The following is a 15,421-nucleotide window of genomic DNA, read 5'->3' on the forward strand; positions in this document are numbered from 1 at the left end:
TTTTTACGCAAAATGCGAAAATTCAAAATTAATGCGGGTCTTAAAAATCGCTGTTTAGTCTTAAGCTCATATTTAGAGACCAAGTTGAGCTGGGGTTGGAAGTGCCGGACAAAAACTTAAAATCCACACGTTTTTTTTTCATATCAAACCTTATTTCAGATTGTTTCTAGTTTTCACGCAAAATGCGAAAATTCTAAATTAATGTGGGTCTTGAAAGCCGCAGTTAAATTTTGGCTCATATTTAGCGATCCAGTTGAGTTGCAAATATCTACTTGTTATTAAAGATATTATTAAGATAGATAGTTAATTAAGTAAATTAAGTATAGAGTCTTAAATCACCCAATTTTGTATACCAAACTTTATTTAAAGAACGTTTCTAGTTTTCACGAAAATGCACAAATTTTAAATTAATGCGGGTCTTGAGAACCGTTTTCAGTATTCGGCTCGTACTAAGAGAACCAGTTAAGCTGCAAAGTTCTGGTTGTCTTTGCGGGATAGGGCTTTATAATGTTCACATTTTTTATATAAAACATTATTTAAGTTTCTAGTTTTCACGAAAAAGGCGAAAATTCAAAATGAATATGGGTCTTGAACACAGGTATCGATTTTTGACATTTTCATATTTAGAAAACCAGTTGAGTTGCGACTCTCTACTTGTTATGGCGGGATAGAACCTTAAAATACCCAATTTTTATACCAAACTTTATTTAAAGAATGTTTCTAGTTTTCATAAAAATGCAAAAAAAAATCTAATGCGGGTGTTGAGAACCGCAGTTAAATTTTGGCTCATATTTAGAGAACCAGTTGAGTTGCAAACCTCTACTTGTTATTGTGGAATAGTGGCTTGAAACACCCAATTTTTTATACCAAACTTTATTTAAAGAACGTTTCTAGTTTTCACGAAAAAGGCGAAAATTCAACATTAATATGGGTCTTGAACACAGGTATCGATTTTTGACATTTTCATATTTAGAAAACCAGTTGAGTTGCGACTTTCTACTTGTTATTGCGGGATAGGACCTTAAAATACGAACTCTTTTACACCAAACATTGTTGCAAAAATATGTCTAGTTTTCACGCAAAATGCAAAATTTATGCGGGTCTTGAGAACCGCTCTTGGTATTTGGCTCGTATTTAGAGAACCAGTTAAACTGCCAAGTTCTGGTTGCCATTGCACGATTGATCATTAAAATACCCACATTTTTTAAAGAAAGTTTCTAGTTTTCACGCAAAATGCGAAAGTTCAAAATTAATGCAGGTCTCAAAAACTGTTGTTAGTCTTAGGCTCATATTTAGAGAACCAGTTGAGTTCCCTAAATATGAACCAAAGTTAGAAACTTTGGTCTATACATATACATATTTAGAGAACCTGTGCAGCTCCAAAGCTCTGGCTGCGATTGAGGCATGGAGCCATAAAATACGCACTGCTTTATACCAAACATCATTAAAAGAATTGTCATTGTTGTTTACAAACGAAAACAAAAAAAGTACTAAAATGTGTTTATTCTTCAAGTTTCTATGACGTTCCAGTAGTTCCGTACTACTAGAACAGAGCAATGAATTGCACGATCAGTTTGGAGCGTCGCGCTCATGGGTTTACAATGTGATGGTAGTAAAAAAAATACTACCTAGTCGTTCTCATGACATTCGCTTAAACGATTACAATAAAAAACAATAATAATACAGCAATTTGTGTAATAAATGTGTAGCTGGCCGTGGAAACAAATTATTTTTAGACCAATAATTATAAACATATTTTCTCAAATATATTTAAATAATCGTGTAAAATGGACGGTAACTATTTTACTCAAGACTTCATTTGCCACCAAACTATCCCGTTATTTCCAAGGCCATCTATAGACAGAAAGACTTCAGTGTTCAATAGTGACAAAAACAATGGAATAACCCATGTATAAAACAATTCTTCCTTATTAATCGCTTATAGAGCAACGGCATTCAATTCGAAACTAAGGGTTTACAAAAAAAATCACATCGGCATTCAATTCGAAACTAAGGGTTTACAAAAAAAATCACATCGGCAGTGGACAGTTTGGAAATAACAATTATTACTATGACAAATAATTTGGAAGACACATTAAGAGCGTACGTTTTCTCAGAAGGCACGATTGCTTGATTGCGGCTACTGTACAATTAATAATAAAGACCGACTATAAATACAATAAAGTTATCTGCTGCACAATCATTTTCATCAAATTGAAAAATCACACAATGTGCCAAATTACGTTTACCAACATTTATCAATAAAATTATCGCAGGAAAATATAAAAATAATAAATGCGCGTAAAGTAAAACTTACTGTTTCTTTTGCCGAATTGATTTCTAGATCAAGATCTATTTACCCTGTGTAGTAAAACAAAAGAAACAGAATTTGGTATTGAAACCTACATTTGATCGCTTGATAATAAGGGCGCAATTTACCATAATATATGCATTCAAATAAAATATCAAAACTAAAAAAAATCACTTAGCAAAGTGGCTCATTCTCACGATTGGCACATTCTGTATAAGAGTATCAATACTGTACAATGATGCTAAAGCTAATATTTCACACTTTCGTCCCGTTCTTCTGATGTTCACCTATAGTTACCTGGGTAACAAAAGGACCGCGATGTTGTCCAGCCTGTCTCGCTATTGCGTTTCCTCCTCTCGGTTGTCCCGGCCTACTATGCACCGCCAGGTTCTGCCTACTTTGCACGGAGTTGGCGTTGATATCCTGCTGTGGATAGTGGGCGTTTGTGGGACGCGCTTGTCGATTGTTTAGCACCGATTGGACACTCTCGTACTCGTAATAGTTGGAAATTGGTCGTAGCTGGCTTTCCGGTCGGGGTTGCCGCTGGGAGTGGTACTGGTGCTGTTTCCGGCTGAAAAAAAGCTCGATTACTCTCGCATGCAACGATTTTTGCGAATTTGCAAGCTGTCTACGAACGCAGGTCTAGTCACTAAATGGATTCTTGTTACATGGAAGTCTTACTAAAGCAAATCGAGTCAAGCATCGCAATATATACACACATACCAATTCATGACTCATGATCTATGAATCAATCCAATATCTAGAAAATTATAGAAAATACAAAAAACGCGCTATACAGTGGCCATCTTTTGAAAACTTCCCACCCTCGAAATTTCTGGCAGGAAAGAAAATTCATTTGAAATCAAGGAGGACGTTTAAAATCAGTGTGGGTTGTACTTTCCCAGAGAYCMCGACTCCARTTCYKTWTTKAMTMMWGCKGYCKYWYWAGGCTKMMGKWTTKWYTCMKGMKGTMGASAMAACCTGGYTGWACATAAACGGCGAGTTTGCATGTTGCCGGTGGATTGAGAAAACTTTAGGAATTTTTTGAAAATCGTGCATCCTCAGCCCCATTTGGCCCTGTGCAGTAGGCCTGGGTAACTCAATGAATTTTTAGGAGCTGGCGCAGTGCTAAACAAATACCTCCATGCGCCAACCAACGCACCGGCGCAGTAACTCAGTTCCGTTGATCGCAAAAAAACAGTATTTTCTGATGATTTTTTCCTTTCCTGGCAATAATGAGGTCTTTTCAGCCAAAACTTACAAAATTAATTTTGCTAGAAAATTCGCCTCATTCATCGGTTTGCAGGGAACTTTAGAAAACCCTTTTCAGCTTCGAATTTGCCACAAAAACCAAATAAATTTATTGAGTTTTTTTACAGAAATCAATTAAGATTATCTTGAAAAAAACGGCCAAAGAGCACCAGTTTCCAAAAAATTATTTGGAAAATTCGCCACCCTCATCGCTCGGAAGATTTTTCAAGTTTCTTTAAAATTTCAGGTCAATCCAGTTTTAGCAAAGTTTCTATTTAGCACGTCTTTCTACGCAAAAAACGTTTTATTTTTAGTTTTACTTAAAATACTGACAATCATCAGGTATTTTCTGTGAAAATTATAATATATTTTATTAGAACACTCGCCTCCTGAACATCTTTGTAAATTTTTTTCTGGAAGTTTTGCAGCTTCGGATTTTGGACAAAACTAATAATTTTTTTTAGATTTTTCCGAAAAATATTTCCCCGAACAAAACAAGTAGAAGTTTATAATTAATTATACGGAAAACTCCTCACTTTTGTCGCTGTGACTAATTTGGTTTATTTAAATTCCGGTTTATTCACTTTTAGGTCAATATTTCTAAACAAAACTGTCTCTAAACAGAACAACGCATTTTTTCCTAACGTTTTACTGTAAAATACTGGCAAACTGAGAGTTTTTATGCAAAAAAGTTTAAATCGTCTTTACAGTTTGGTCTTCTTTATCGTCTTTTTCGAATACCCGTTTTACTATACTCTATATCTGGGTCTAGCGTGGACTTTCCAGAAAATTCGAGAGGATTTCGGCAATTTTTTTAATAACATGCATCCTCAGCTCTATATAGGCGCTGTGCAGGCTGTTTCAAAAATGTTTCCTTTCGCTTATGCGCCCGGAGGAGGGTTGACGGTCTCTTCACATAGAGAGCAAGAATATTTCGATATTTATGCCGAGTATGATTTTTTCGAGATATTGGGAAGATCTTAGGAATTTTTCAAAACGCACGAGCTTTAAGCGTTCTATTAGCGCTGTGCAGGCTCTGTGTCAAAAATTCGTCATTTTCCTGCTTTGACCGATAGAGAGTGGAAGTTTCTTCCAGATATAGACCAAAGATCACTCTATATCTGGGGTGAGTTTGGACTTTCCAGCGAATTTGATAGGATTTTAGCAAATTTTTGAAAATATGCATTTGCTTCTCCGTATTGTCGATGTTTAAAAAAGCTGCTAGGTGTTTGGTTCCTGCGTGGTGTAAAGAACTGAACTTTTTGACTTACGTAGAGATTAGGGTATATTCCTCATATACTGAATGAGTTCGGAGTTTCTAGAAAAAGTCGAGGGATTTGGAGAATTTTTGCAAAACGCACTGTTTGAGGTCCCATCGGCGTTGTGCAGGCTCTGTTAAAAAAATCGTTTTTGGCACCTGTTGCAACTAAACAGATGAAGTTTAGAAACAGTAAGGACCACTGTATATCTGGCGCGAGAATGGACTTTCCGGAAGATTCAAAAGGATTTCTGAATTTTTTTACGAACATGCTTTCTCAGCTCAGTATAGGCGGGGTGCAAGCTGTGTTTCAAAAATTTGCCCTTTTACTTCTGCGTTCGTAGGAAAATTGATAGTCTCTTCACATAGCAGCAATAGACAGCATCATAGAGCAATGATATTTCTATATTTATGCCGAGTTTGATTTTTTCGGGAAATTGGGAAGATCTTAGGAATTTTTCAAAAAGCACGAGCTTTAAGCGTTCTATTCGCGCTGCGTAGGCTCTGTGTCAAAAATTCGTCGTTTCCTTCCTTTGACTAGAAGAGAGTGAAAGTTTCTTGCAGATATGGAGTAAAGATGACTCTATATCTGGTGCGAGTTTCAACGTTTCAGGAAATTCGTGAGAATATTAGAAATTTTTTGCAAAACATGCGTTTGAAGCGTCGTATTGGCGTTGTGTAGACTATGTTTAAAAAAACTGCTGGCTGTTTGGTTCCTGCGGGAGAGAAGAGCTAAACTTTTTGACGGACGTCGAGCACAGATCGCGTTATATTCTGAATGAGTTCGGGGTTTCTTGAAAACTTAAAGGAATTTGGAGAATTTTTGAAAAACGCATTTACTACTAATGTGTTGAAGTTGTGAGAAAATGTAGATTAATATCCTATGAAACATGGAATTTACGTAAAACTGCTTAGAAAAGTAGAGGTAAACGAGAAAACTCTTATCAAAAACTTTATGTAAGTAATGAGTATTGAATTGAATTGGTTCCGAAAGGAATGCAAATGTTTTAGAACTTCTACTGAGTAACAGTTAGAAGGTATGTTTTGAAATACCGAATCGTTACAAGAACGGAAATTTCGTTACTCTGTAGTGGTATGGATCGATCTAACTGTATGAGTGTGAGCGAAATCTGTGAATGCGACTTTCATAATATTAAAACTATTTTGCCCGCAAAAATTTCCTTCTTGTTACAAAAACATCAGCAGTTCCCATGTTTACGTGTTTCTTGTTGAAAGCCAACATTCGGAAGCAGTTATGAAAATCTCGCACTTTCATTCGAATATGTTTTCTCTAGCTGGCAGGATTTTTTTTCTGCGACGAGATCCCCTAGAGGTTTTGCAGAAGCACCCAAATTAAGATGGTTTCACTCACACGCGGCAGTTTCGTTGGTGTTGAATCTCGTGTATTTTTTTCCACAAAAAGTTTAGGTTCATTTTGCAAGTTTTCCAAATTGTGCATTTTGCAATCAATTTCAAAGCGAAACTGGCCAAATATTGCAATTTTGTTACGCGGTGTAAACATTTAATGGCATGCTAGTAAAATTTGCGCAACCATTGGCGCCACTAAATCCATGCATGTGTAAACTCGACAATAAATATTACTTTAGAAACATCGGTTGCTCTAATTGCTAACATATTTTGCTGTGCTCCTATTTATCAATCAACATGATGCCAACATTTAAAAATCAGCATCGTAGGTAATATGCAACCGAAAATTTATTTTAAAATATTACGTGAGTTCTATGAATGTGCACGAATCAATGAATATTACTACTACCACTACCACCTTCAACACCACCACCACCACCACCTCCAAAAGGACACAAAAGGGAAATTAACATCATTCAAGCCTAGTTACGATTAGCAGTAATGAAAAGTGCCTTGTGTCCTATCTAAAACTGTTGAACAGAAAAATGACTTGGGTGCATACCTCTCTTCCTCCACCTTTAACCTTTGCTGTTGCACCTGCAGACGCATCTGCACTATTTGACTGTCAGACAACGACTCTTTCCGGCTACGAGAAGAACGAGAGACAATATGGTAACATTCACAGGTTAAGACATGAACAAACAATGTTTTTTTTCTGACGCAAACAAGTAACATAAACGAGACTGGGTGATGATTGTTGATTAATCACAGAGTGGATGTTCATCAGCCCCCATGTCATGCAACCGGTCTCATGTTAGATACAGAAGTGCACAATAATAATTGAACTTGATATTTAATATTTTCGTTTATAAAAAGTGCAAATTGTTACCTGATATGCGTTTGCAATTCGTTGTAGTTCACGTAGTGAGTGAAAGGCACTGGCGGCGCTTCGGTTATTCCGGATCTACTCCCAGGACGTCCAAATTCGCCATATTGCGGCTCTCGACTTTGCTGCTAACATAAAAATTAATTGTTAACTAAATGTGCAAATGTGATTTGGCTCGATTATTTACCAGCAGTTGGCGATCGTAAATGTTCTCCCGCTCGTCCGACTGATAGTAAGTGTGTCTATGAGCCAGTCTTTGTCTCGCATTCTCTCTATTGGCGTTCACATTTTGTCGGTACTTGACTGGAGGAGCCACTGCATTTTCGGGAATCACCTGAAGCCAAAAAAATATATACCGGTCTTTTTTCATGAAATTTGAAAACTATGAAAGAGACTGTTGCACACAAGATAATATTAAAATTAAAAATCCAAATGAGTTATTTTTTCTGATGTGCTCTATTATTAATCGCGTTTTAGTAAAACGGTGATTTTATAGACGTTATCGTGCAGGGAAACCCCAGTTACAGGAAAACCACATTCTGCTGATAAAAAAAATTGCGTGCACAGCGGGAGCGCGCGTATCGTATAGGGAAACGTTTGTGGATATTTTGTCTGTCTAGCCAGACCACGATTGGCTATAGGAAAAACTTTATTTAGCGAGTGTTAGGTGGTTTCCGAATTTAAGGGTCCCATTTAACTGCCAATTTGGTATTTCGCGATTATTTGGGAACAATTAGTGATTGCTTGTTGAATTGTGGACTATTTTATCCCCCTTTTTCATCCATACTTTGCCACTTAAGGATCTAGGTATCCTCCCTTAAGTGGGCCAGAAATTCGGTAATTCCCTAACCCACATCTTTCTTAGGCCGTTGATTCAACGCATTTGGTTACTTTCGATTTTCAATTTTAAGATTTAAATTAAAAAATTCAAATTCAAACTAAAAATTTTTCCTTGCTGATTCCGGTTAAATCAGCTGGCATCTCTGTGCGAAGAACAATTTGTGAACTTTTTTTTAGACATAAGTTTAAATTTTGTCGAAAAAAACAAGATAACTTTGTTTCGATTTTGTCTCAAATTCAATGGTAAAACGGGTATTCGAAAAAGACGATAAAGAAGACCAAACTGTAAAGATGATGACTTTTCTGGCAAAATCCATCTTTTAACTTTTTTGCATAAAACATTCTCAGTTTGCCAGGATTTTACAGTAAAACGTTAGGAAAACGCGTTATTCTGTTTAGAGAGAGTTTTGTTTAGAAATATTGACCTAAAAGTGAAGAAAAAGGAATTTAAATAAACCACATTATTCACAGCGACAAAAGTGACGAGTTTTCCGAATAATTGATTATAAACTTTTACTTGTTCGGTTCGGGGAAATATTTTTGGGAAAAAATMTAGAAAAAATTATTAGTGTATTATAGAGTGTTCSAATAAAATGTATTTTTTATAATTTTCACAGAAAATACCTGATGATTGTCAGTATTTTAAGTAAAACTAAAAATAATACGTTTTTTGCGTCGCAAAAACTGCTAAAACTGGAATGACCTGAAATTTGAAAGAAACTTGAAAAATCTTCAGAGCGATGAGTGTCGAGACTTTTCCAAATAATTTTTGGAAAACTTTTTTCTGAAAACTCTGGCCGTTTTTTCAATATAATCTTAATTGTTTTCGGTAAAAAATCTGAATAAAATTATTTAGTTTTTGTGCCAAATTCGAAGCTGAAAAGGGTTTTCTAAAGTTCTCTGCAAATCGATGAATGAGGTGAATTTTCTAGCAAAATCAATTTTGTCATTTTTGGCTGCAAATACCCAGTCAGTTTTATGTCAGAAACGCAGAAAATAATGCTTTTTGCGTTTTCGATTAAAAACTTTTAGTTTTGTGATCGGTTTTGGAGAAAACCTTAATGGTTTTCAGGAAAAAACGGGAGAAATGTATTTTCGCTTTTGTCCCGAATTCGAAGTTTTTGTAAAATTCCTACAAAGTTATAAACAATTTTTTGCGTAAAATACATACGGATCGTCAGTATTTTTAAGTAAAACTCTACAAAAAATAGCGTTTTTGAGTTTTCAAAGCAAAAAAAATCAGTCAAAACTAAAAAACCACATTTTTTTAACAAGCTCTATAGTCGTCAGAGGAATGGAAGTGATGAGTTTTCCAAATAATTTGTTATAAACTTTCGCTTAATCAGTTCGTTTCTTGAAAGAAAATTATTTAATTTTTAAGCAGGAAAGGGATTTCAAAACTTTTAACAAAGCGACGAAGGATGCGAGTGTTCTAATAAAATTTACTTCATACATAATTTTTAAATAGCGAAAAATATCTCAAGATTGTCAGTATTTTTAAGTCATTTTTAATTTAGAAAAAGAGTAACTTTGCTAAAACTGAAAAATTCAGAAATTTTGAAGACATTTTAAAATGATTATTAATAAATCTAAAAACAAGTAAAAAAGTTATTAACATTTTCCCAGCAACGTAACTGAGCTACTGCGCCGGTGCGATAAGAATACACCTCTTACAAGGGGCTAAGACCAATTTTAACGCGTAATAAAGGGTCGCCCGCCTTAAGCCCACACATAGGAGTGAAGGTGGACACTCTTTATCTAAAAAAAATGAGGGAGAAATAAAAAGTTCATCATTTGTTTGGTAATAATGCGGAAATACAGAGAAGACTCAAAAGAACTAAACCAATCGAACTGGTTTAGAAAGCAAGAATTTGTGAGAGAGTACATGTCAAACCGATGTACTATAATATTACGGACAGAGTGACTATCGGAGGATGTGTGTGCTTTGTGTTTTTTAAAGTAGTAGATTAAGTTAAAGACAAATGGCTTATTAGTATACTGTACTAGATTGCTATAATAATAAAAAAAAAAAAAAATTTGTTTGGTGTATCATTTAATTCGACAAAGGAGACACGGAAGACTCCAAATTAATTTATTGGAAATTTCCTTTTCAACATTATACTTTTTATTAAAACGAAACTGAAAAAATCGTCAGACTTCACCCCGAACGACGGTACTCAACAAACACACTCACAAGAAATAATCAAAAAAGCACAGTCAAATGTGCGTTTACTATTCTTTCATCTTTCTATCGATTCTAAAAGTGTATAAAACTACTGCATCTTTCTAAACAATCATTCTATGATTCTGGCTAACTGCAATTGTTGCAATCAACATGTTTTAGAAATCGATGCAACAAAACATAAAAGGAAATAATAAAAAACATCAACGACAGAAGCTAGTTAAAAAATCATGCGTACCTGAACCTGCTCAGCGTGTCTATGAACGAACCCATGTCGCTGATAAATGGGTTCCCTTTGGATCTGCTGTTCTCGTTGCTGGTGTTGCTGAGTATTAAGAGTAACATGTGGCTGAACGGCCGGAGTTGGAGTTGGAGTCAGTTCTTGTGATCGGTCCGCTAAAAATTAACAGAAGAAAAATAGTTACGACTGAAAAAACAGAAATATCAAAACATAATAAAACGAAACCCGAGAGCAAACACAGATTCGAATGTCCATCGGACAATTAGCAGAAAAATTGCTTGAATATTTGAAACAGCAAGAACACGCTATTTTAAATAAATCAACGTTGGAAGCAATAAAGTCACACAGTTCAAAAATCGGGACTAAAACTCTTCTAAGCACTCACCATGTTGTTTATGTTGACTGCAGTCCGTATTATGAGAACTATGGGAATGATGGCTTTGATTGTCTTCACTTTGCTGCTGATGGTCGGAATTTTGTGAATACTGTGATACATTCAGAGCGCTCTCGAACTCGCTTGTTTTTTGGTGGTACTGCTGCACAGGTTCAACCAGCTCCACTTTGCGATGCTTTCCAAACCTACTCAAACGTTTTGATGTCATTTTCAACTAATTCAGTCCAAGTGCAAGTCGATCGTCTCCGGAGCCACATGCTTCATTACCTTACCTAAACATGGAGCCGATCCCTTTAAAAATGCCCGGCTTCTTTTTGCAGGGCTTATTTTTTGTGTCCAACGCGGCATTGAGTGAGGACTGCCTCGGCCCGCCTCTAACGTTCGTAAATCCATCGATCTCGCGTTCTTCCACCGGGCCATCCAAAAGCCAATGTTTTTTCGCACCTACAGTCAACTGTTATTAACAACCCGGAAAACTTCGGGCGGCATCAGAACAAACCCATTTCGTTGCGATGATTCGGATCAACTACTGCAGCCCTAAATGTCTCCTCGCTGCCTCTGCCTCTGATAACTTTCAGGGCCCCCGATGGGCCTCTGTAACTGTATGCGGGGTCCCCTTCTTCTTGCATCTGAATCTGAAGAAAATTATATTTACAAATGTGATTTCTTAGGCATTTTTTAAGTTTGTAAAGTGCACTTTAACTTACCTCTTGGACCATGGTTTGCAGCGACTCCAAACTGGACGATTTCTTCATGCCAAGCGACGGTCCAAGTTCGGCCAGCTTATCAGCATCTAAAAATCGGAGCATTTTCTAATGTGTCCCAAAACAAAATGTGCGTTTACAACTGAAGCATGCATGAATCACAGATGAATTTCTAGTAACGTTATTAAAACACAGCTAAAAGTGAATGCTTACACTCAGGATGTTCTGATGATCGATTCACGCTTATGACTGATTCCACTGAGCCGACTCGCACTATATTAGCTATTACATGGAAATGAGACACAAAAATTAGCCAAACATTGCCACTACGAACAACTGTTAGCACATATACATAATGAAACATTTAAATAACCCTTTATGGCAGGCTACAAATCGTGTAAGCAGTAAAAAATTGCATTTTTCAACAACCCAATACAAAATTCGACTATCAAATAAATTGTTCAGTTAAAAACCCTAATCAATTTTTAAAAAACTTACATTCTTTTTTGATTCTGTCCTCGCGCATTTTCTTGGTGCGTTGGTAAGTATCCGTACTTTTGGCATCCAATGTGGCGTGTCGCTTCTCGGACATGCTTTGCCGTCCAAACGCATCCCTGAAAAACTTTCGTAAAAAATACAATTTCATAGAAAAACATGTGAAACTTTACCTAGAAAACCCTTGCGGGTTTTCCAGACTCAGCTGGCTGGAATACGTTGCATCAGTGCCATGAATAGTTGTTTGGGAAGCTGATTCAGCGCTCTTATCACCCGCCTTGCCATCCGGCTCGTGTTCTTCTCGATTGTGATTTATGTGGCTCGGCTTGTTCATCATATGCACATTGATTCTTTAAAAGAAAAACATTGCAATTCGCAATTAATTATTGGTTGAAATGGACAGCTTTTGTTGCTACCGCACACCAACATTCTTAGTATTAAAGATGCAAAATATTGTAATTTAAACTCTAACTAAAACTTAAGTTTGGAAGTGGATAAATTCTGATTGCTTGGAGCGATTTGGTTTCTGTTTGAAGCGTTATTGAGCCCGATTTGGTCTCTGTTAATCAGTGTTTTAATAAAAATTAAGGCGGCAAATAAAAAACTGCAAAAAATCGGAAAGTAGGGCATGCTCCTAGTTGGATAAAAAAAAGGTTTTTTGGGTCTTAATACCAAAAGTTTAAAGGTAAACCAAATAGCTAGATAAGGTTCTCGAATTTTTCGGCCATCTCTTCCATTAATGGGGTTGTCTCAAAAAAACAACTTTTTGGTCTTGCAGCGATATCTTTTCTGACCTTGGATGAATTTTCACGATCTTGAGCTCATGTTGAAGCTAAACATTCATGAACAATTTAAGAAGAAAATTCGATTTTGCTTCCCAAATGCGCGAGTCTGGAAGATTTACAACTAAGTGAACTATAATTTCAAATATTTCGTTCATTCATGCATACTGGTATATAATTTTTTTTTAAGTCTACTGTGAATTTTTCGCTTCAACATAAGCCCTAGATTTTTAATCAGTTCTAGAGAAACAAATTTGGCTGCAAGACCAAAAAGTTGCTTTTTAGGTCAATCTGTAAATAAACGAGATCCGCAATAAAACCCAAAACTTTTCTTTTTTTCTGTCCAGCTGACCCTCTTTCACTCTGTAGAAACTCTAAAGCACCAATTTTTTCCGAAAAACACACTAATCGAAAAAAAATTGCACTAAATAACGCTTCAAATAGAAATCAATTCGCACGCAACATTCAATATTTATCCAGTTCCAAAATTAGTCGAAATTTGTCACTGTAATTAATGCTGATATTGTTAAGCAGTTTAATAGTGATTTTTCGCTTCATATTTTAACACACTGTGTCTTCGTCGTCGAACCGTCGTTTTAGTTATTTCTGTTACTTCTGCTCAGTCCAAGGTTTTATGCACTCCGAAAGTAACTATTTTAATGTAATTTAAATGTTTTTTTTTCATTTACACAGTCCACCAGAATTTGTGCATGTTCTCGTAAGGTTAAGCATGTAGACAATTTATTGTGAAGGTTTTTACATGTTTATTTTTGCATTGTTTAAATTGCTTTGATATAATAAGATTGTGCCTTGGGTCTTGAATTTGGCGTGTATGTTGAGCCAAGATCCCACGTACACTACAAGTTTCAACTTCCTAATCGAAGGTAAAAATTTTATGGATATCAATTAAATTCTAAAATATTATTTTGTAGTGTAAAACGAAAATTGCACCGACTTTTCCGCGCTTCTTGTCGTGGCCAATGATGTGAGAATTGATAACATTGCAGTGCCAACGGTTTCTAAAGACTTTAAATTATGCACATCTGTATGAAAAATCTGGACAAACTTGTTACAATTCTCGAAAATTATGCTGGTAAGAAAGTGTTTTCGGATGCCGAAGAAATAAGACATAGAGGGTATTTTCGCATACAACTTTTTAAAACTTCTTCAAAATTTCCGGATTTTTCCCCGTTTTAGACCAAATAGTTTATGTTGATGGCTTTTTCTTGTTAGATGTTAAAATTTCGTCATCGGCCATGATTTATAACTCATTAACCAATTGCGGCAACAACTCAAAAGCGCAACTCAACACAGTGTTACCCAGGCCTAATATTCATTAGACACTATCAGTCTTCAGAACTTAATACGCTATTAACATTAATCGCCAAAATGGCATCTTTATGGTATAATAATAATAATAAAATACAGCTTAAAAATACTGCGTAAACACTCAATATACGCGCAATGCAACGACAAAGTCTGATAAAAATAAGGTAGATTCTTCAAATGGAAATAAATCTAAATAAGACAATATGACCAATGAAATTCGACTAAAAAGTACAGCGACCAATGAAATTGTAATGCGGCAACATCAAGTCCACCTTATATTCCAGAAAAGTACGGGGGCCGGTCACATAAACATTTCTTGGATTCTAGGAACACTTCATGCATTAAATTGAACATACCCCCCAATTTACACGTTTGCCCTAGTAACATCGAAAATAGTATATCAGCGTCTCCCCTATATTACGCAAGAGTTTTACAAAAATATTCGAACTTACTGTTGCTGATTTTGAATAGGAACCACTCTAGACCCGTACTCGTCCTCTATCAAGATCGGTTCAGCCGTGCTCAAGTTGACCACAGTGGTGCCGCCCAGACTCCCCAAAGCGCTACTATTCGCTAACATACTGTTACTCCAGGTATCGTGTGTAGCTTTATAGTAGCTCTCGTTGCGTAGCTGTTGCTTACCTAAGAAATAGACAGAAAAAGTCAATACTTTATAGCCGTTTGGGGCGTTTTTTGCGCTTACCAGTTAGCCGCTCTAGCACTGGGTTCCAGGTATGCATGGGACTCAACTGGTTGGGAATCATGCCATTCTGGTGCGGGTTGTAGATGACGGTATTAGTCGACCCGTTGGAAGCGTTTGAGTTGGAATTTTCGCCGGATGGATCGCTCGCTGTGTCTTGGGAGTTGTACAAATCCTGAAGAATTTACAGTTGCTTCAATTGATCAACAACCTGTTATTGCATTCTCACCGGAGATGTTTGAGAAACATTGAGCAAGCTCTCATTGGAGCGATTCCTTGAAGAGCCGGGAGACGAAGCACGTCTGGCGATGATCAGCGTGATGTTTCCAGGCACTGGACCCTCAGTATGCAACATGGCTTTGCGCAGCGTTTCCATTGCGTCGCTGTTCGATTGCTGAAGCAGCGACTTTCCATTGACGTTCAGTAGCTGATCGTTCGTTCTCAGTCTCTTGTCTCTTGACGCGGCGCCCCCATTGATTACGCTTTTTATGAAGATACCCAAATCACCTAGACAAGCAACAGTTGGAATTAATACGACCAAATATGTGTGGCCAATTTTGTTGGTATTTTTTCGCATAAAAATGTACACTTAAATATACAAATGAAGGAGTTAAAAGCAAAACCGCCTAAGCTACAAAAGGTTTATTTAGAGAAATGGATCGTCAAAGGTGTTTACTTTG

At 36.4% G+C, this 15,421-nt stretch overlaps 1 protein-coding gene across 12 annotated transcripts in view; it reads right to left on the reverse strand.

The window, feature by feature from the left end:
• Window positions 1-1,486: 1,486 nt before the first annotated feature.
• LOC109539593 (partitioning defective 3 homolog) overlaps window positions 1,487-15,421 on the reverse strand; it is a 58,430-nt gene continuing 44,495 nt past the window's right edge. For 8 of the 12 annotated variants that reach the window (XM_048666734.1, XM_048666726.1, XM_048666727.1 and 5 more), the window contains 15 exons: window positions 14,971-15,248; window positions 14,745-14,916; window positions 14,494-14,683; window positions 12,104-12,280; window positions 11,934-12,049; window positions 11,649-11,717; window positions 11,439-11,524; window positions 11,231-11,366; window positions 11,004-11,175; window positions 10,723-10,916; window positions 10,335-10,492; window positions 7,262-7,408; window positions 7,078-7,202; window positions 6,751-6,834; window positions 1,487-2,882 (listed from right to left, as the gene is read on the reverse strand). In XM_048666734.1, the coding sequence (XP_048522691.1) occupies window positions 2,567-2,882; window positions 6,751-6,834; window positions 7,078-7,202; window positions 7,262-7,408; window positions 10,335-10,492; window positions 10,723-10,916; window positions 11,004-11,175; window positions 11,231-11,366; window positions 11,439-11,524; window positions 11,649-11,717; window positions 11,934-12,049; window positions 12,104-12,280; window positions 14,494-14,683; window positions 14,745-14,916; window positions 14,971-15,248 (2,420 nt within the window). In that variant the 3' untranslated portion in view covers window positions 1,487-2,566. The remainder of the gene's footprint in view (window positions 2,883-6,750; window positions 6,835-7,077; window positions 7,203-7,261; window positions 7,409-10,334; window positions 10,493-10,722; window positions 10,917-11,003; window positions 11,176-11,230; window positions 11,367-11,438; window positions 11,525-11,648; window positions 11,718-11,933; window positions 12,050-12,103; window positions 12,281-14,493; window positions 14,684-14,744; window positions 14,917-14,970; window positions 15,249-15,421) is intronic. The other 4 variants (XM_048666729.1, XM_048666731.1, XM_048666733.1 and 1 more) reach the window with 4 other exon arrangements.

This window comes from Dendroctonus ponderosae, unplaced genomic scaffold, assembly GCF_020466585.1.
Source record: "Dendroctonus ponderosae isolate FM_Combo_2020 unplaced genomic scaffold, Dpon_F_20191213v2 Dpon_F_20191213_5, whole genome shotgun sequence".
In the NCBI taxonomy this organism is placed as follows: domain Eukaryota; kingdom Metazoa; phylum Arthropoda; class Insecta; order Coleoptera; family Curculionidae; genus Dendroctonus; species Dendroctonus ponderosae.